The sequence below is a fragment of the Mus caroli genome, unplaced genomic scaffold (assembly GCF_978045245.1).
Source record: "Mus caroli unplaced genomic scaffold, Mus_caroli_1 scaffold_14, whole genome shotgun sequence".
Lineage (NCBI taxonomy): Eukaryota > Metazoa > Chordata > Mammalia > Rodentia > Muridae > Mus > Mus caroli.
Window position 1 is genome coordinate 115,479,956 of NW_028227269.1, and position 22,465 is coordinate 115,502,420.

General features: G+C 41.8%; 1 protein-coding gene across 1 annotated transcript in view; it reads right to left on the bottom strand.

The window, feature by feature from the left end:
- Positions 1 to 22,465, bottom strand: part of Dnah11 (dynein axonemal heavy chain 11) — a 313,176-nt gene that overhangs the window by 10,581 nt on the left and 280,130 nt on the right. Inside the window, exons 74-76 of the mRNA XM_085830726.1 lie at positions 20,970 to 21,197; positions 13,419 to 13,610; positions 6,364 to 6,483 (exon numbers count right to left, since the gene is read on the bottom strand). Of these exons, the coding sequence (XP_085686852.1) occupies positions 6,364 to 6,483; positions 13,419 to 13,610; positions 20,970 to 21,197 (540 nt within the window). The remainder of the gene's footprint in view (positions 1 to 6,363; positions 6,484 to 13,418; positions 13,611 to 20,969; positions 21,198 to 22,465) is intronic.

The window sequence follows — 22,465 nt, forward strand, 5'->3', positions numbered from 1 at the left end:
CTCTGTCCATATTGATCATCTCCTATTTACTTATAAAGAGCAAATGAAATTTAAATGTGATCAAACTCAATGTTCTGAACTAAAGTGCACCTAGGAATTAAACCTATCATCATTATCTATTCAGACAGGCAGATAGGCAGGCAGGCAGACATACAGACAGGTAGACAGAGGTCCAAGTAAAACGTTAACAAAAGAAACAGGAGTTGTTCGGGCTCTCTTTAAAGTTAAGTGGACCCAAGTGTTACCAACTATATCTTCCTCCCCAAACTTTTAGTATTTAAGTAAGAATTGAGGTTTGGATATTTTGTGGGTTGTTGTGCCTCAAGGCAAACCAAGATGTGCACAGAATAGCCATGTCTTCTCCTAGATTAGAGAGATCCGCATACCTAGAAAGTCTGTTCTGTGCCTTGGTGTTGGAGACTTGTAAACTCTTACAGCCAGGGTGGCCAAGCTGTGACAGTGAGATCCATTTTGCTGATGAAGCTTGAAACAAACACTCTTATCTATTTATTGGGGAGAGGCTGTTTTTTAAAAATTCTTTTCAGATAAGGTCTTGCTATGTAGCCTCTAACTTCTATCCCTGCCTGTCTTCCATTTGCTAGGATTACAGGCATGCACCACTATGGCTGGCAAGGCTGTAAGTTCTTAAGGCAACCAGGCCATTAAGGATGATAAGTGATGCCTCTTTCCCTCATTGGCTGCTGTCCTTTGCTTTGCAACTTGACCAGCATGAAAATTTTATTACTTAGTCATCTTCCATCAAAATACCAACAAGTTCTACCCCAGTGGTATTACCCAGTTGCACTCAAATATCCAAACCCCTGCAGGTTTGGTTTTCTGGACTTGGAATTCTCCGAAGGGTAAATTGAACTGCAGATTTTAAAAGTTCTTTCATCTCCCTGTCAGTAGTAATGAGAAAAAACAAAAATCAAGCTCTGGTTTGTAGAGAACAAAGTTCTGTCTGGATGTGTTTATTCTAACTGGCTTTTCCCCTACTTTGGTTAATGAACCTGTCTGAATAGATGTGCACATGGGCATGTGTGTGTGCAGTCAATGTTCAGAGGCTGAAGAAGACGTTGGGCATCCTCTTCAGTCACTTTGCCTGTTCCTTTGAGGTAGGGTCTTTTTCAAGAAACTGGGCTTACAAGCCTCCATTGGAATAGAGGCCAGACGCCCCCAATGATCCTTCCTCTGCATCCTCTTCACAAGTTCTGGGAGTGCTGGCTTTTCTTTGTTCCTTAGACGCTCGGGTCTAAATTCCTGTACTTATGATGCAAAGCAAGCATTCTTCACCCCTGAAGCCATCTCTAAATTCCTGATTCAGATTCAACCTTTCCACTGAAGGGCTATTAGAAAACCTGCTTCCTGTTGAACTGTAGTTCTGCACAATGGGGACTTTGTTTTTTTCCTTCAACTGGAGGGCTGTTTGAGAAGATAGTCTAAATTCTCAAGGGATTAACCCATTTTCAACAAACAGTTCTCCTAAGAAAATAAAAAATAACTACATGCTTGATATCATCCTGTCAAAACTAGAGTAAAGAATGTGGATTGTAGCAGAGTTACTGAGGATGTAAAGAAAACAACTTTTGTACACTGGTGGAAAGAGTTTTGTGATTTCTACCAACAATAACCATAGTCACCAACTGACCGAGCAGCCTACCCCATAGGCGGCACAAACTCTGTGTACAGACTTGCACAGGTAATAGACCAAACCAGAAGTTGTATTGTATCTCACTAAGATTTTAAGAATCAGTGGAACCATGCACAGACATACAGACCTCCACACCACGGAACTGTGACCAAGGATCTGAGTTCATCTTGGCAGGAATCAGATCAGACATTAGCATGTGCAGGTATTGGGAGCTGGAAAAACCAGTAACCATGCTGGCTCAATGGGGCTATTGTTCTTTGTTTTCGTACTGTGTTTTCTAGAATTCAGTGAAAACCCAACCATTGACCTGCTTTGCCAGATAGTCTTAGTAATGATGAGGGGTCCCTAATCCAGTGCAAGTCTAAGCAAACACATTGCCACATGGCCTTTTGAGTCTAAAGTGCAAAGGCTGAGTGCTGTTAGGAGTTTCAGAAATTACTCAAATGTGAAGCCCATCGTCAGGTTTTCCTTAGAGCTGAAAATCTCACTTGTAGTTTTCTCCATAATGTGTCTGATAACTAACCCAAGGTGCAGGGGTGTCGTGCATGAAGCTGGACTGGAAGGGAGAACAACTGGAACTCTGGTCTCCTGGATCATCCCTCTTTCACAGGGCACACAAAAGCAAGTGCAGGCATACCACCTCACTGCTAAGGCGACCTCTGCACCAACTACAAATGGAGCAGTGCTCTATGCAACACAGTGTGCAGCAGAACAGGGCTGGCCTTTTAAATCCAAGTTCCACTCCTTGCCTGCCAGGTTTTAAATTTTTTTTTATTTTAAATCTCTGAGAGTATTCCTCTTTTGCTTACATAAAGTAGTCATACCTGTTCTTCAGGACTGTTGTGGAAAGAGATTACCCATGTCACCTGGACTGCACTGACTAGCCCTGCTGTGGCTCAGGTTCTTTGTTTGTTTGTTTTGTTGTTGTTTGTTTGTTTTCGAGACAGGGTTTCTCTGTATAGCCCTGGCTGTCCTAGAACACTCTTTGTAGAGCAGGCTGGCCTCAAACTCAGAAATCTGCCTGCCTCTGCCTCCCAAGTGCTGGGATTAAAGGCGTGCACCATCACGCCCGGCTACCCAGGTTCTTAATAAATGTTCTCTATCTTTCTCAGCAGAAGGTTGTGCGCAGGTGCTCAAGATATGGTTCAGTGGAGAACAGCCCTGGCTGCTCTTCCAGAGACCCTGGGTTTGATTCCAGCACCCACATAGCAAATTACAGTTGTTTGTAACTCCAGTCTCAGGGGATCCAACACCCTTTTCTTGCCTCACAGGTATGGCATGCATGTGGTGCACAGACATAAATGTAGATAAAATATCCATATACATAAAAATAGAAACAAAACACTTTTTACAGAGTAGGGCACAGCCAAGCAAGAAATACATATTGCAGAACTGTATACTTCATAATAAAAAGATTCTCCATCTATAAGCACATTGTTCTGGTATCATGTCACTGTTTAACCTGACAATAAACACTTGAGTTGGCCATTCTTGTTTCATAGATGGTACAACTACTGCTTAGGGGAACTCAGTAATAAGTCAGACTCTAGAATAAATGTAAGAGTTTGAATTTGGCCCCCAAGGGCTTGCTTTTCTACTTTAAGACTAGATTCCTAATTATTACCTGTATCATCCAAATAGTTGACACTATGATAACTTTTCAGGTGACCTGGTACCTCCTTTCCCAAAAGTACTATACCGTATTTGTTATTCGGCACTGCTAAATGTTTGTGTTCTATGAGGAAATGATGGTTTTCTTTAATGTGACTCAAAAGCTCTTTAAGGTGCCTTCCCACTAGACAGCTCATTTATCCAACAGGAAGCTCATCCTTCTAACACTGAGACATCACAGAAAGGCCAGATCTGAACACAGAAGAATTTTCAACCTGGTTCATTCATGGGCTGCTTTTTTAAAAAATCATGTTCCAAAGTAGCAACTATTAATTTGTATTAACTGATGTGAGAAGGGTCAGGGAGAGTCCTGCAGATGCTGAAGCATTAAATCATGTTAGCAGCTTGAGCAAGAAGCATTTGCATGAGAACAAAATAATTGGATGTGTAGCCTTTGACACGAAGTCAGCAAGGGCATTCATGTCCCTGGTGAGATAACAGTAGCACTGCCCGGTGACTATGGCAGCTTATGAATGAGGCGTCTCCACCCTGAGAGCCTCACCAGATCCGGAGGGAAGGCTGTGCACCTACACTTCTTAAGGAGTCCTCCACACCAGCAATGCCCCTCAGGTTTCATCATCTATATTTATTCTACAATCATTTGAGTGGGAGTCTAGCCTTGTGAAAGTTAATGAACTATTTCTCAGACCAGTAATTCCACCCTTAGCTGTAGGCCAGAGCCAGGGAAGGAGCTACCCCTGAGCTTCCTGCTCAGCCCTTGCCCTCTACCATCCTTTAGAGAAATAAGGCTCTGTAAAGGTGGATCTGGAGCACTGTTTATCTTCCATGTCTCCATGGTAACTTGCTCCCAGACCAATTTCTAATGGTACTGAATTGAAAGTATCTTTATGATGTGTGAAATCTTGCTCATTAGGAGAGAGAAAGACTGGGAGACTTTGAATCAAAGGACAACATAAAGGATGGTCACAGAGCAGAAAGCTCTAAGTTTTGTTGTTTTTGTTAATGCTATTTAAAGAAGTAAAAAACACTCAGTGCCTATTACAATGTTGGAGTAGACTCAAATATACTGTTCCTGGTACATGGTTATGGAAGGTCTCGAAATAGACTCGACTCTGGTGATCAAGTCTGCATAAGGCTTCTCTGAGAAGCATTTAGAAAAGCTGTGAATGGAAGCTTACTCAGATTACCAGGTCCAAACATACACAACAGTGTGCTCTTCCAGCACTGATCCAAAACAAGTTAGTGTCTATGGCAATGTTTGGTGAATTTAGATGGCATAGGTGTGGCCGTGGCTGTACCCTTGCCGGAGGAAGTATGTTACTGGGGCAGGCTTTGAAGTTTCCAAATACTTGTGCCATTTTGACTTAGTTCTCTCTGCCTCTTGTGGATTGGTGTGTGAGCTCTCGGTAGTTCCTGCTGCAATGACTTTGCCCTGCCATCATGGACTCTCACCCTGTGAAACTGTAAGCCCAGTTGAGTGTTTTCTCTTATATGTTGTCTTGGTTGTAAGGTTTTGTCACAGCAAGCTTGAATAACATTTGAGAGCAAGCGAGCATTAGCAAGCGAGCTACTACCTCAGCGCCTATTGTACAAGAACCAAGCACGTTCACCAGAAACCACAACCAGCCTAGCACCATTTGGCATGGACACAGGGACACCGGGTTAATTCTATGTGAAAAAAGATGTTCGGTCAGTTTTGCCAGTGGTAGCCTACCCCTTCCTCTCAGAAGCGGCAAGGATTACTCTGTTTTATTTAAAACCTTGCTATATTGCTTTGTTATCACACATAAAACAACAACAGGAACCCTACAGTAATAACTTCTTTTTTGTTGTTCTTTTGTTTGTTTTTCAAGACGGAGTTTCTCTGTGTGGCTCTGGCTGTCCTGGAACTCTGTAGAGAAGGCTGACCTCAAACTCACAGAAATCCATTTCTCTACCTCCCGAGTACTGGGATTAAAGGCATGCAGCACCACTGCCAGGCTAACGATTTTATTTTTAAAAAGATTTTATTTTAAATTATGCCTGTGTTTCTGTGTGGAGGAATGCCCAAATGAGCATGGGTGTCTGAGGAGGCCAGGAGAGAATGTCAGATCCCCTGGAACTCAGAGATGCTCTAAGCCATCTGACTAGAAACTGAAGTCAGGTTTTTTTAGAAAACAGTCCATGCTCTTAATCCCTGAGCCACTTCTCCAGCCCTTGTTTTATCATATATATATATATCATATATGATATATATATATATATAGCTTGTTTGAAGGAAAACCCAAGTTAAGTTCATCACACCACATGTGGTTGATATTCCTTCCCATTGTCTTACCATATTAATAGAGATTATTTTAAATTGAAAAATTGTAACTCTGTAGCTATGAGATGTTCTTGTTACATTTGTTCATTATCTGGTGTATGTGTGTATGTGTGTGTATGTGGTATGTTGTGTGTTGTGTGAGTATGCCCTCATGCACATACACGGAGCAGTTTGTGTGTAAGCCCAGACAACTTGTTGGTGTTGGTTCTTTTCTTCCAACATGTGTGATCCAGGGATTGGTCATGGTTGATCTTATTTGTCAGCAAGCACCTTTAACACTAAGCCATCTCAATGCTCCAGTGAGAAGTTCCAATCTAGGTTTACATGGATTCTGTCAAGCCAATGAGTCTACCGCCTTACAGACTTAAGTTTCTCTGAACATATACCAAGTAATCTAATAATGTCACTGATAAAATTTTAGACTATTGTATGATTTATTCAAGAGGCTCTGGGGTGAGATCACAGGATTCATACTCTGGTGGGCTCGCGGGCACACTCATTGAGAGATCTGGGACCAATCACTGGGTCTCAGTATATTCATCTGTACAATGGAGAAACAGCATCATCTCAGCCCAGTTCACAGGGATATTATGAAAATCTAGTAAGTCTACACTTAGCAACTTCACAAACCTCCAAAAATAATAGGAATGTGAACATTTATAAAAAGGCCAGCACCCTTAGGAACACTTAAGAATTACATATACAGTAAAACAAAGTCTGAAAATTTCTTATTGGAATTTTTTTTCTCAGTAAAATAAGTTTCAAAATATCTTACCAGAGATGGATTCATGAATTCTTCTAGATACACCCGGCATAGTTTTCGATCCCAGGCATCTGTGATGTGGCCCCCATACATGATCTCCCCAAAGAGGTAACGGAGGTCTTCCCATGGGACCTGGGGGAGAGGGGTGTAAAACACACGTCTTACAGTTTCCTTTCCTGTTGATGTGACAAAATATCTAGACAGAAGCAATGGCAGCTCTGGGGCACAATTTCAAGTTTGTCATTTTGGGTTAGTCATGGTGCCAGGTAGGTGAAGCACCTGACCACATCATGTCCACAGATCAGAGGTGAACAGTTTAATGTGGCCATGCTGATAGTCTACCTTCTCTACCCCTTATACAGCCCAGGACCTAGCCCAGGGCCTGGCCCATGGAACGGTGCTGTTGCCCACATGCAGGCCAAGTCTTCCTAGCTCAATGAGCCCAGCTGAGATAACGCCCCACAGACACACTCACAGGCCAACCTAATCAACAGTCCCTCACGGAGACTCCTATACCAGGTGCTTCTAGATTGTGTCAACTTGACAAAGCTCACCACCATGCCACACAAATGCTCAGTACCAGGCCTAGAATATCTGTCCTAGCTGGCTAGCCAAGGCTACAAGCCCCTTTACCCTAACTGCCCTATTATGATCCTGTCAGCCACAGCTAAAACCAGTGTGGTCCTGTCTTTAAGTTTTTGTGTAGAACTTCTTGAGAGAATTATTTTCAGTGTATTCTAATAAATTTGACAAAGCTCAGCAACACCACACTTTACTATAGATTTTAGAGAAAACAGAGTCATCTTTGTAACAGGTTATGAGGTATATTGGAATTTCATCTAAAACTCCTGACCTGTTGTTTTCCCAGAGCTTCCCAGTCTTGTCTGCTGTTCTACTTTAGGTTTGTTTTTGGTTTTTGTTTTGTTTTTTTCATTTTTTATTGGTTATTTTATTTACATTTCAAACATTATTCCCCTTCCCAGTTTCCCCTCCACAAGCCCCCATCCTCTCGTCCCTCCCCCTGCCTCAATGAGTGTGCCCCCCCGCAGCCCCTAACTCCTGCCTCAGTGGCCTACCATTCCCCTCTCCTGGGCCATCAAGTATCCACTGGACCAAGGGGCTCCCCTCCCAGTGATGTCAGATAAGGCAGTCCTTTGCTACATATGCAGCTGGAGCCATTGGTACCCCCTGAGTAGTCTTTGGTTGGTGCTTTAGTCCCTGGGAGCTTTGGGGGGTCAGGTTGGTTGATATTGTTGTTCTTCCTATGAGGTTGCAAACCCCTTCAGCTCCAACAGTCCTTGCCCTAACTTCCCCATTGGGGTCCCTGTGCTCAGTCCAATGTTTAGCTGTGTACATCCGAATCTGTATTGGTCAGGATCTGGCAGAGCCTCTCAGGAGACAGCTTTATCCAGCTCCTGTCAGCAAGCACTTCTTGGCATCTGCAATAGTGTCTGGGTTTGGTGTGTGCATATAGGATAGATCCCCAGGTGGGGCAGTCTCTGGATGGCCTTTCCTTCAATCTCTGCTCCCTGTATTTCCTTTAGACAGGAGCAATTCTGGGTTAAAATTTTGGAGATGAGTGGGTGGCCCCATCACTCAACTAGAGGGCCATGCCTACCCTCTGGATATGGTCTCTATAGGTTCTCCCTCCCCTTTGTGGGGTATTTCGCTAATGTCATCCCCGTGGGGTCTTGGGAAACTCTTGCTTTCCTGTCATCCTGGACTTTCTTGCTGCTACCTCCAGGTCTCCATCCTCCATTGCTACACACCTCTGTTCAATTTCCTGACCCTCTGTACATCTCCTCCATCTCCTCCCATACCTGATTCTTCCCCTCTTTCCACCCCCTTCTCTTCCTCCCAAGTCCCTTCCACCCTCTACTTCCCTTGATTATTTTGTTCCCACTTCTAAGTAGGACTGAAACATCCACTCTTTGGTCTTCCTTCTTGAGATTCATGTGGTCCATGAGTTGTGTCGTGGGTATTCCATGCTCTTTGCCTAATATCCACTTACCAGTGAGTACATACTACGTGTGTTCTTTTGTGACTGAGTTACCTCACTCAGGATGATATTTTCTAGATCCATCCATTTGCCTGCTAATTTCATGAAGTCATTGTTTTTAATAGCTGAGTAGTATTCCATTGTGTAAATATATCACATTATCTGTATTCATTCCTCTGTTGAGGGGCATCTGAGCTGTTTCCAGCTTCTGGCTATTAAAAATATGGCTTCTGTGAACATATGGAGCACATGTCCTTATTACATGTAGGAGCATCTTCTGGGTATATGTCCAGGAGTGGTATAGCTGGGTCCTCAGATACTACTATGTTCAATTTTCTGAGGAACCGCCAAACTGATTTCCAGAGTGGTTGTACCAGCTTGCAATCCCACCAGCAATGGAGGAGTGTTCCTTTTTCTCACATCCTCACCAGCATCTGCTGTCACCCGAGTTTTTGATCTTAGCCATTCTGACTGTTGTGAGATGGAATCTCAGGGTCATTTTGATTTGCATTTCCCTGATGACTAAGGATGTTGAACCTTTCTTTAGGTGCTTCTCAGCCATTCGAGTTTCCTCAGTTGAGAATTCACTGTTTAGCTCTGTTCCCTATTTTAAAATAGTATTATTTGGTTCTCTGGAACCTAACTAATTTAGTTATTTGTATATATTGGATCTTGAGTAATCCCACTAAAATCAGGGACTAGAGACTCTCTCCCTATCTGTTCAATATAGTACTTGATGTCCTTGCTAGAGCAATTAGACAACAAAAGGAGGTCAAAGGGAAAGGAAGAAGTCAAAATATCACTTTTTACAGATGATATGATAGTATACTTAATTTACCCCAAAAATTCCACCAGAGAACTCCTATATCTGATAAACAACTTCAGCAAAGTGGCTGGATATAAAATCTGTATGTCAAGAACTTTAAATCTCTGAAGAAAGAAATCCAAGAAGACCTCAGAAAATGGAAAGATCTCTCATGCTCATGGATTGGCAGGATTAATATAGTAAAAATGGCCATCTCGCCGAAAGCAATATACAGATTCATTGCAATCCCCATCAAAATTCCAACTCAATTCTTTGTAGAATTAGAAAGAGCAATTTTCAACTTCATTTAGAATAGCAAAAAACCCAGGATAGCAAAAACTATTCTCAAAAATAAAAGAATATCTGGAGGAATCACCATCCCTGACCTTAAGCTGTACTACAAAGCAATGGTGATAAAAACTGCATGGTATTGGTACAGTGACAGACAGGTAGACCAATGGAATAGAATTGAAGACCCAGAAATGAACCCACACACCTATGGTCACTTGATCTTTGACAAAGAAGCTAAAACCATCCAGTGGGAAAAAAAGCATTTTCAACAAATGATGCTAGTTCAACTGTCAGTCAACATGTAGAAGAATGCAAATTGATTCATTCTTATCTCCCTGTACAAAGCTCAAGTCCAAGTGGATCAAGGACCTCCACTTAAAACCAAATACACTGAATCTAATAGAAGAGAAAGTGGGGAAAAGCCTCTAACACATGAGCATAGGGGAAATTTTCCTGAACAGAACACCAATGGGTTATGCTCTAAGATCAAGAATCAATAAATGGGACCTCATGATATTGCAAAGCTTCTGTAAGGCAAGGGACACTGTCAATAAGACAAAATGGCAACCAACAGATTGGGAAAAGATCTTTACCAATCCTATGTTAGTTTTTATTGAAAGGGTTTATTAAGCCTACAGGTTATACTCTACCATGGAGGAGAGCCAGGGCTGAAACTGAAGCAGAAATCATGCCAGAAGGGTCCTTACTGGCTTGCTCAGCTACCTATTGTGTGTAGTCCAGGCCTATCTGCCTAGGGGTGGCTCCAGCCACAGTAGGCTCAATCTCCACCCCCAACAATTAGCAGTTAAGGAGATGCCTCCAAGGCATGCCCACAGCTCAACCTGTCAATCAAACTGAAGGAAGCAATTCTTCTATTGAGCTTCCCTCTGAAGTCCAGTTGATACCCCACCCCAAGACTCATCATCGCCTCATCTAAAGTCTTTACTATGTGACTCAGATAGACAATTTATATTTGAAGTCTATTTGATTTCCATCAGTTTTGCAAAGACTGGGCACAAGGCTGTTTTGAGACCAGTGACTAACATAGGATGTTTTATTCACTGTATCTCCTTCTTTGCTGGCTTCACAGAGTTCAAGCCTCTCTCTGCTACCCCTTCCCTTCCTCCGGGTTTGCAAAACATGCCAGTTTGTGATGAAGCCTTTCTAGACAGGAACCTTTGTACCCCCGGTGGCAGTCTATTGCTTCCCGACGGTTCAAGTAAAATCGTAATTATAGCCTTCCCTGTGGCATGATGTGACAGAACAGAACGAGTCAAATTGCTGAGGCCATTCCAATGTACTTGCTACAAGTTCATATGAATTTGAAGAAATGAACCTAAAATGTGTCTTTCTCTTAAGCCGGTTTGATAGGAATGAGAAATGCAAGAAGTAACTAGACTACCTTGCCATGCCACAGACACCTTCTACAGAGCAGAATTGGATAGGAACAGACTTACCTGTATTTCCCATTCAGATTGAATGAATGCCCTACATGTCAGTAGTCAATATGTACTTCCCTCATAATTTTAATCAGCTAGGTCTTTTCTTTTCAATTATTGATTCTTTCTTCTAAACATTTATTCTTTCTCCTAAGCAGAATGTTTGTTCTTTAAAAAACCTTGTATGTGGGAGGACACAGTTGTGTGCAGTTTGCATGCACATGTACACATATAGAGACCAGAGGTTGAACTCCGGTATTCTCAATTATTTATTTTACCATGATGTTTTTCCTTAAAGCCAGGGGCTCTCACTTAGCTTGTAGCTCATGGATCGGCTGACTAAAGGAGCTCTAGACATCTACCTGCCTAGCCTTTCCAGCACCATGATCATAGGCATGTAGCTTTTTATACTTACACTGAGGAGAACTTGGGTCCTCATGTAACAAGCAAGCACTTTAGTGGTTGAGCTGTCTCTCAAACCCATAACCACTGTCTTTTAATACTATCTTGTAAAGAGCTGTGGTGATGCTGTTAGGGGAAGTTTAGGAGGTCTAGCCCTGCTGGAGGGAATAACACCACTGGATTTCTGGGGGGTGGGCTTTGAGATTAAAAGCTTTGCCTGTCTCCAGTCTTCATTCTCTGCTTCATGCTCATGGTGAGATGTGATCTCTCAGCTTCCTGCCTCTGCAGCAATGCCTGCTACCTTCTGCCATGCTGTCTCTGGCATCGGGGGCTCTAACCTTTTGGGAGTTTAAGGCAAAATAAACTTGTTTCTTTTTATAAGTTATCTTGGCCACAGAGTTTCATTTCAACAACAGAAATATACCTAATACGAGAACATCTTGTTCAAACAAATAGTATGTGCACGTTAAATTCATTCCCAGCTCTCGATAACTTGCATTGTAATATGTGGCAAATGACTTTGGCCAATATATCAGACACATGACAAGTTAAACACGTATAGCTGTGTTGACCCTTGAGCCACAGAAGGAACAGCAGGTTACAGTGAAGTTTACCCAACCAACTGTGGGGCGGCTGTGAAGGCTGGAGACGAAGCACAGCCTTCTCTCCTTCCTCCCCTCCTTGTCTGCCTCTATTGTGTGCAGAGCTCAGCTGACAGAGGACTGCCCATCTGGATCCAGACTCATGGACAGTCACAAAGGACATCAGTGGAAATATTAACTGATCTATTTCTCCCTTCAGAACTGTTAGAATAATTGTGTGTGTGTAATAGTTTACATAAAACATGCTGAGATCCACTGGGCCTGGTAGAGCAGACCTATAATCTTAGCTACCCAGGAGCCCAAGGCAAGAGAAACTCAAAGTCAAGCCAGCTTGGGCTATATAGAGTGAGTTCAAAACCAAGCCTAGACAACCAACATAGTGAAACCCTATCTTAGAGTAGGGTTGAGGATGTATCTCAGTGGTAATGCCCTTGCCTAGCATGTATGGAGCCTTAAATTCAATCTCTAGTACTAAAATAATAATTAATAATAATAGTTATAATAATAAAATAAAGTAAAAAAATAAAAAGCAGAACAAAAACAAGACAACCACTCAAAGAAGAAAGAAGTATGGGACCACTGATCAGAAACTATATAAAACCCATTTACTTTGAAATAACACTCAGAATATGTCTCTGGAAAGAAGGCACCCTTGATATATGTTGTGTGTGTATACTGTCATAGCAGCCAAGCTGCCTCACAAACCTAAGATAACACTGTGGAAAGCCTGTAATAATGGTTACCAAAAGAGCAATAAGCTATTGTTTTATTAGGGACATGGATAGGAGTCTATAAAGGCATGTTATAGACAGCCTCTGATTGGTTTGATAAACATATCTACTGATGTCACTTAATGGGAAAAGTTCCCTTGTGGAGATGATGCTGGCTTAGCCCTCCTTAGGAACTAACGTTCTCTTCTGCAGCCCAATCTCGTGATTTGAGAGTTTACACAACTGTTCTCCATGAGGCTTTCCCATACCCATCTGCAAATGCATTTTAGTTCCTGGATACAATCATCCGTCTCCCTTTAACTTCAAATCAAGGTGAACATTACCGAGAAAGTCACAACAAGGTGGCATTTCTAATACATAATAATGACATATGCAGGGAATGCACCATTATTGATACATGTGACGCACTGTAAATTGCTTCCATCATCAAAGCTAATTGTGGTGATTATTAATGCAGTGTTATGAACTGTCAGAACTGCTGGATGTAATTACATTTGTGCAAATGCTTCATTGCCTGCCTAATGAATCTGGCATAGATGCACATGTAAACCACTGTTTTTGTTAACATAATGAAGGACATTTTTTTTTTTTTTTGCATAAGCTACTGGTGTAGAACTGGTTTAACCTGTCTTATAAAAACCTTTACTTTGGTTTATTTTCACACTTGGCAGACGCTTTTGTAGTGTTGGCTGTTTCAATAATAGTTTCAAAAGAGAAACAGTAGTCCATTCTGTTAGCACCCAAAGACTGGCAGATTCCACAAACTGCTTGGAAGGGGTTAATGACCACGGCACTTACGTTAGGGTTTGCCTCTAAGTAGTTGTAGAGGATGTTGGTGCAGATAGTCAGGTCTCCAGGACTGAAAGGATAGCTTCGGCTCCAGCCCTGTGGACCGAATCTCAGTCTCCCTGCCACACAGGCATGGAAGTAGCACAGAGAGAAGAGGATGCTTTTAAACTCCTGATCTTTGGAACACATCTCAAGTGTATCCTGAGAGGAAAGACAAAGCGTGACTGATTAATGGTCTGTACAGTGTATAAGGGCAAAGGCCTGGATTCCCGTTACCCCTGTGAATGGCTTCAGAATAATCAGCCATTTGTCCAAGACAAATGGAGACCATTTGGCTTTCCAGAAAAGTAAGAAGAAGGCTTTTTTCGCCCCTTTTTGTGACAGTCTCTCATGTATCCCAGGCTAGCCAGGACTTTGCTATATAGGCATGGATGCCCTTGGATATCCTTGAACTCCAGATCTGCCTGTCCTCACCTCACAAATGCTGGGGTTACAGGACTGTGCCACTTGCACCTGGTTTAGCAGGTATGGGGATTAGTCTCAGGCTTTCGTACATTCTCCCAGCCAAGCAATAACCCCAGCCTGTGTTCCTCCTTAATATCTCTAGGTTTTCTAGAAAATAAGGCCCCTCATTTTAAGGGTGCTAATGCTTCTGATATCCTTTTCCCCTGGAGAACAGAAGAGTGTGGATGATATAATCTTAGACCCATCATTAGCAGAATTCTAGGCAGTCCCCATTCCTCATTCTTCCCAGTTCCATGGTGACTAAGATCATCTGTGCACATGGTCACCCACTGAAAGACTGTCCCCAAACCTCTTTTGAAGCCACAGGTGCTACATCACCAAGGCTTTACTGACAGATTTTGAGCAGAAGTGATTGGCATAATTTCCCTTCCATGTCATTTGCTTAAGATGAGGACTTGGCTTGTCCACATCACCACTTTTTTCTGTGACGAACAATGATGACCAGACAAGCCTGGCACCCTCCAGTCAGGTGTGGTGGGGGCACACATCAGCAGGGTGTGGTGTGAGAGCACCCGGGTATCTTGCTGTAGTCACTATAATCTGATTTGTGTGTGTTTATTATGTGCTCCTAGGGTTTGAACCTTGTACCTCACTCATGCATGCTAGCGCTCCAGTGCTCAGCTTGATTTCCAGCCCTGCTCCTCTGTATCACACCAGTTTAGTTCATCCTTAGTTAACCTAGGACACATGACTTTCCAATGAACTGAGGAAGAATTATTGTTGAAGTGACTGAGTGGCATACGGAGCTCAGTGTGTGGATTACATCTGCAGGATTTCTGTATGTCAGGGGAGGGGGCTAGGTCCTAGCAAGCTACATTGACACAGCTAAGGCCCCCATTAGTGGTCCAATACCAAGATGAGAAACATCAGACCTACTTCTAAGAAGTACTCTAGCCAGTCTCAAATTCATCAAACAAGAAAAATAAGTCAAGGATTGGGCCCAGGCTGAGCCTTCCTGCCTACTCTCCTAGACGCCCAACCACACCTAGTTCATATTTAAAATGGCTCTAATCACTTTGATCACATATCAAGACTATTTAGGAACACTGAGAGAAATCCATGTCTGGCATCCCAGGGGACTTCTGGGTTGGGTTTGCTGCCATCGACCATCACCAGGGAAGTGTTCCACCTCTGCTAATAATACCTGCAGCAGAATTGGCTTTGCTAAATATAGTTTCATAATCGCCTGGCTACATGTAGTTCAGAGCCAAGAGGATCTCTTAAGTTGCACTAAATTAGACTATTTTTAGGTGGTTCATGGGGATAAGAGCTGTGTGATAACCAAAAATAAGAATTTCCACAAATATAAATAAAAAGGCAAGATGGTAAAAGAAGATAAATGCTATAATTTTTAAGGCTGTAAAAAAATGTTACCTGTAAGTGTGTGGTATTTCTAAAAAACAAATTATTTTTGAAATTTCATATCAGAACTATAATCTAACAAGATACTAAGTAGCCACTTGTATTAATCACATAAAAACCCAAGGTACTACACAAAGTACAGTAATTCGATCTATTATCATATGCAACTTGGTTTTATCTTCAGTGTTAAAAAAAGAAAAGAGCCAGTGCCCATTGGGTTATTATATTCTACCAGCATAATAAACATTATAGGAAGAAAATGTGAGCTGGGCATGTCTGACAGTGTGGTCCTATCCATTCCATATTTTGAAACAGTTGTACATTTTATACAACAACTGATAAACAAATGGGCATCAGAAAACAGCCAGGTTGGGGTACGGCCCAGTTGGCAGAATGCTTGCCTATCTTGCACAAAGCCCTGGATTTCATCCCCTGTGCCATGTGAACAGGGAATGGTGGTGCAGCACATGGGTGGCAGAGGCAGAAAGATGAAAAGTCCAACATTGCCTCAGCTACACAGGAAGTTAAGTCAAGCCTACACAAAACCACGCCAAAAAGACACAAAGTAGAAATTCAAAAAGGGAGGGAGGGAGGGAGGGAAGAAAAAGAAAGAAAGAAAGAAAGAAAGAAAGAAAGAAAGAAAGAAAGAAAGAAAGAAAGAAAGAAAGAGAAAGACAGACAGACTACATAATTAGGGTTGTTAACAGGAAACAGGTACCATCATTGATCTGTCAAATTGTGTAGCTGGTACACATCTTCTGTCTGTACAGGCACGTTTCCCAGGAAAAAAAAAGGAATCTATACTATTGCTCTAAAAACAACATGGTCAGTTTGTATGAAAAGAACCCCAAATGGCAGTTCTTTATGACATCTCCAAAGGCAGATACCCTTGAGCTAAAAGCTGTGTAGGTTGGTAGCATCTTGCCAGAAATGGTTCTTTTAGCATTTCATCTCCCAATGATCAGATTTGCAGAAACATTCTTGAATGTTTGCCAGGAGCAAAATACTGATGTGAAATGAACTTTATTCATTTGCAATGAGTATGCCAAAGTTTTGATATAAATTCTAATTTAAGAAGAAAGATTATAAAGATAGATTTAGGGGGCAGTGTGATGATTAGGTAGATAAGGAATCACACTGTGAAAGCAAGAAGACTTGAGTTCAAATCTCCAACACCCATGTAAAGCTATAGGTAACAATGTGGACCTGTAACCCCAGCATTTCAGGATGAAGATAGATGGATCATAGGAGCTTGCTAGCCAATCAATGAAAGACCCTATCTAAAAGATAAGGTAGAGAGATTGGGGAAGACACCTGGCACTATCCTCTGGCTTCAGCATGGGTATATGTTGCTAAACACATGAATGAATACATTTCCTATGCATATAACCATGAGCTGCATGCATGTGCATATGTGCTCACACATGCATCTCCCCCGCCCCCGCCCCCCAAAAAAACCCTATAGACTTAAGGCAACATAATTAACTTTGGCCCATGAAGTAAGTCCAGTTCCCTGCTATGTATTTTTCAAATTCTATAGTTTTTATTTTCTGTAGTTGTCTATGGTCAACTACAGCCCAAACAATATTAAATAGAAAATGTAAGAAACAGTTCTTGTATTTTAAACTGCTTGTTACCTTATAGTGTTATGACTGTCCCATTTTACCATTGTTAATCCCTTATTGTGATAAATCTGGAAGTTAAACTTTATCATACATATGTATGTGTATATATATGTGTATATATATATATACATGCTGGGGGCATGGACATGGGGCTGCCACTCTACCCATCACCTATGGACTTGGGAAAGTGATATAACTATGAGGATACACATGAGGGTGGGCAGCTGGGAGACAACATTGTGGTGACCCAGATAAGCTTTGAAGGGTATGTGTATGTATAGATTTATAGATGTATAGATACATATCATATATGTATGCATGTATATATGTATGTTTGTATGTATGACCACATACAGTCTATGGAGGATTTAGTATTACCTTGATTTCCAGTTTCTATCGAGCATCTTGGTACACATGCTACATGGAAAAGGTATGACTGAAATATTACTTTATGGGATGTGTCTTTGCAAGAAAACAAACATGTTCCCTTTGTCAGTTCTTATTCCTCCTTTCAGTCAGCCTTCTGCTGAGGGCATGGACATGGGGCTGCCACTCTACCCATCACCTATGGACTCGAGAAAGTGATGTAACTATGAAGATACACATGAGGGTGGGTGGCTGGGAGAGAACATTGTGGTGACCCAGATGAGCTTTGAAGGATGTGTCACTTATTCTTCTGTCACTGATGAAACATGGTGAGCAAGTCATATTATAGAAGGAAGAGTTTATTTTAGCTTATAGTTCCAAGGGCATAGAAGTCCAGGCTGCTTGGGAGCTATGACAGCAAGCTGCAGACATAAACAGAGAGCTAAGAGATCACAACCACAAACAGGAAGCAGAGTGAGCAAGCTGGAAGTGGGGCCAGGTTATAAACTCTCAGAGCCTGCCCCAGTGACAGAACTTTTCCATTACCCCCTGTAACTTCCACAAACAGCGACATCAACTGGGGACCAAATGTGGAGCCCACGGATGTCATTTCTCATTTAAACTACCTCAAGGGACTTGCCTCTAGAATTCTCCTTTATCAGGAACATTTCCCACCTTGTTTAAACCAGTTGTTGTCTCTTCAAGAACATCTTTAAAAAATAAAACGAAACAAACCCACTAACTCTGATTTTGATAAAAGTGTTCCAGAAGCCCATCTACAGCCAGCCACGGGGCACAGGCGACTCCCTTCTAAAGAGATGTGTGAGTCAGGTTGGTAGGCCCCGGAATCACCTACAAGACAAGCCTCTGGAAATGCCTGTGAAGGCTCATCTAGACTAGGTTAACCAAGGTGGTGAGACCCAGCCTAAATGTGGAGAGCTCCATTCAATGGGCTGGGGTCTCAGACTAAATAAAATGGAGACATAAGACAGAGAATAAACATTTGCTTCTTTCTGCTTCATGACCACGGATTCAGTGTGACAGGGCATCTCTTGTTCCTGCTGACATCTTCCCTGCCATGGTAGACTGTGTGCCTGGAGCTAGAAGCCAAGCGGCTCTGTCAGAGTCTTTTATCATAGCAACAGGAGAAATATCTAGAACATAATCTGGACAAAAATGCCTTTTGTTTCTGACATAATGGCAAACCAGCATCTTTGAACCTTTACATTTCTGTAATGTTTCCCTTTAATGGGTTTTAAAAATAGGCTTAAACGTACATGTGAACAGATAATTATTTGTTTTTGCTTTTTTAGGGTTAACTAAGTCTCAGTTTTTGAGAGATCTTTTTCCTATTACAAAGACATTTTCTTCTTTAAAGTTATTAAAAGCCTTTCAACAAATGTATCTTTCAATTGATGTATGTAGTTGTACAGACAGCTGTTGGGAGAGCCATATGTCCTTTGTTCTTAGGTATTCACAGACACTTTGGGGAAATCTTTCCCTGTCAGCATAGTTTGGGAATGTGCACTTCCCTATCGAGATCATCCAAAGTTACAATCTGTAGAGTTGAACAGGTACAGCCCCCACAGACTTGTGTGTTTAAATGCCTGGCCCTTGGAGAGTGGCACAATTAGGAGATGTGGCCTCCTAAGAGGAATTGTATCACAATGGGGGTGGGCTTTGAGGTCCCCTCTGCTGAAGCTATGCCCAGTGTGGCTCACGGTTGCTTCTGCTGCCTACAGATCAAGATGTAGAATTCTCAGCTCCTTCTCCAGCAGCATGTCTGGCTACATGCTGCCATGCTTCCTGCTATGATGGTAATGGACTAAACGAACCTCTGAAGCAGGAAGTCAGCCCAAATTAAATGTTTTCCTTTGTAAGATTTGCTGTGGTTACGGCATCTCTTCACAGCAATACGAACTCTAAGACACACCCTTTTCACCAATAAACCAAAGAATAACTGAATAGAAGCATATTTTTTCATAAAAGGTTTATTTCTATGTATAAGAAGAAGTGTCTCAGAGGACTGTGTAAATTTGTAACTATATCAAATTCCTATTGTATGAGTATTTTTAGAAAGAGTTGCACATTGCAAATATTTAACATATTCAACAAGACTTTTTGAGTGTCTACTGTTTATACAGTCTTCTTTATAATATGCTATAAATTACTCATTTAAGTAAATAGTAATTGTTTTCATTAACATCTTACTTTAGAGAAAGCCATTCAATATTATTCCCTCAACGAATTTGGTACTGACCCTAAAAGGTACAAGAAGAAAGTTAAGCGTGTTGGTGTGCTTTATGAAAAATAATATTTCTAACAGTACATCCAGTATTCATCATCAAATCATTCTTCCTTAGGGCTAAAGTTTATCAAAACTTTCCAAGAAGTTAGAAGAATATCAATGCAGAGCAATGCCAGGAAAGGAAACTCAAAGACCGGGTTATGATCCAGCGAGATATAACAATTTGCATGAAGAAAATGATTGTAATTGAATTAATATTAATTTTCATAAAGTAGTATTTGAGAAGAAAACAAAAATCTAAGAACACTAGAGTTTCAGTGTGACATGCACTGCATGGGCTTCTGTGTTTTAGTGCCCAGTTGCTGGATGGTGATACTATTTGGAGAGGTTATGGACCATTTGGGAAGTGGAACACAGTGGAAGAAAGTAGATCACTAGGGGGTGGGCCTTGAACATTATAGCCCAACCTTGGCTCCTCAGATGCCTACCTTCCTCCATCCCTCTCTCCCTTCTCTCCTCCCTCCATCCCTCCATCTCTCCCACCCCCATAACGTTTCTTTCTGACCTAGCCATGTAGTAAGCAGCCCCAGCAGCAAGCCTCTGAGGTAATGGGTAGAACCTTAGCTACCCCACTACTGTGGAGGGTGTCACCCTAAATTGCGAGCTAAGATAAATTCTTAACTCTTCAGTTGCTTCTCATCAGGTAACAAGTCCCTACTATAGGGTTTATCTTGGATATAACATCAAAGCCAAGTCTACAGCATCACATTGACACAGTAACAAACACATCAGATACACACTACAGAAGAGGGGTCTCAAATTTGCCTAGGTCATGCTATATTTTCTTAATTTTAGGTGAAACATAAATGTATTCCTAGTCATTAAAATAGCAACAGGGAATTTTTCTTCTGAAGAGTAATACACAGGAAGATAGAATGGGGGGAAGAGGAAGGGCACCAGCAAGAGGGGGCACAAGAAAGGGTAATAAGAGTAACGAGGAATAGATATCATCACTGTACACTATATACATGCACGAGCATGTCACAATGAAACCCATTACTTTATGCATAATCAACATACACCAATTTAAAAAGAAAAAAAAAATGCCCGTGAGCACATGTGGGGACATGCACACACACACACACACACACATACACACACACACAAATGCTCTCATGCATGCACACACACACACACACACAAACGCTTTCATGCATGCACACACACACACACAAATGCTCTCATGCATGCACACACACATGTGCACACACACGTGACATACACATGCATGGTGCACACAATACATGTGCATACATACACACACAGATTTTTCACTTCATCAGTCTAAATAAGACACATGAGTTGAGGAAGGCCCTGCTGTCTCTTGAGAAGACACCAGCTTTGCTGTTAGACCAGCTGCATCTGCTTTCTTACCTGGTCAAAGTTGTACAGAGCAGCATGTAGGTTGGCCAGCATTCCTGTGGGGGGCTCGTTAGTGATCTTAATGGAATTTTCCAGGAGGCCTTGAGGGATTATGGGCTCATGTTGGGAAGGTACAGTCTCAGCACTCAGGAACACCCTGTAATCTCTGTGGCTTCCTTGACTGAATTTTTCAAGGAGTTTCTCCAGAGTTCCCAGCCACTTGGCTACCAGATGAACATTCTGCAAGACATCAGGGCTTGTGACTCCTATGGAGTTTCAGGATAGGACCTGAATTATAGTACTAGAACTTTTCCCTGTGTATGAACATGTTGCCAACTCAGAGAACCATGACATGTTTCTGGCCTTGAATTCACAGAGATCTGTCTGCCTCTGCTTCCCAGTGCTAGAACTAAAAGTATCATGCCCTGCTTCTTTGTTTTTATCCAGAAAAAGAAAAACAAACATCCAGACGGATTGGGACACTGAACATGCTGAATCCTGTAAAATCACTGTCAGTTGTCATTATAAAGTCACACCCCCAGTCCATCTGACCTATTTCACACAGTGACCCTCCAATCACTTTGCCCTACAACTTTGCTAAGTTCAAGCCCAATTGCTGAGACATATCTGGGTTAACTTAATTAAATATAAGCTCTAATAGGGCATAAAAGAACCTGACCCCTTACTTCATTTGGAAACCTCCTCTATTCAAACTCCCCATTAACATGTAGACTCAAATGATGTAAGGGAAAAAGAGAGAACTATACTCACTTTGTAAGATGCTCTGTGTATTCCTAATATATTCTATTTCTTAAATCCCAGTGTAGTCAATAAATCTACCCCTCCCTCAAAGACATATATCTTCTCTTCTCCTCTCTCTCTCTCTCTCTCTCTCTCTCTCTCTCTCTCTCACACACACACACACACACACACACACACACACACACACACATACAGAGCTTGGTTTTTGCTTTCAGTTTCATGAAGTACAAGTTTGATCTTTCAATACTCTTTAATTTATTAGTGCCTGCAGTATGTATGTGTGTGTATGCTAATGCGCATGTGTGTGTGCATATGCGTGATTATGTTCATGTGTGTTTGAGTTTGTATGTCAGAGAGGATTGAAAGTCCGTTCTTTTCCTTCCCTGGTGGGTTGTAGGTATTGAAATCACATTGTCAGCTTTGTAAGGCAGGCACTTTTAATCACTGAGCCATCTCATTATTCCTGAAGAAGTTTTGATATGGCGATTGAAATATTCCTACATATATGTGATTATTTCCAAAAGGGGGGGAACAGAAATAATGGTGGCTACAAAAATGGGGGGTCGGATGTAGAAGGGAAAGGTAAGAAAACCATTCTCTCAAATTTGTGTGCAAAAAGATCTGCCAGTCTCCTCATATGCATTACATGCTTTCATTCCAGTGGTAAACACTGAGCAGCAAGGCATTCTGGGTGAACTGTGTCCCCTCCAGAGCAGATGAGCTGAAGCTTGACTCAGACTTCACAG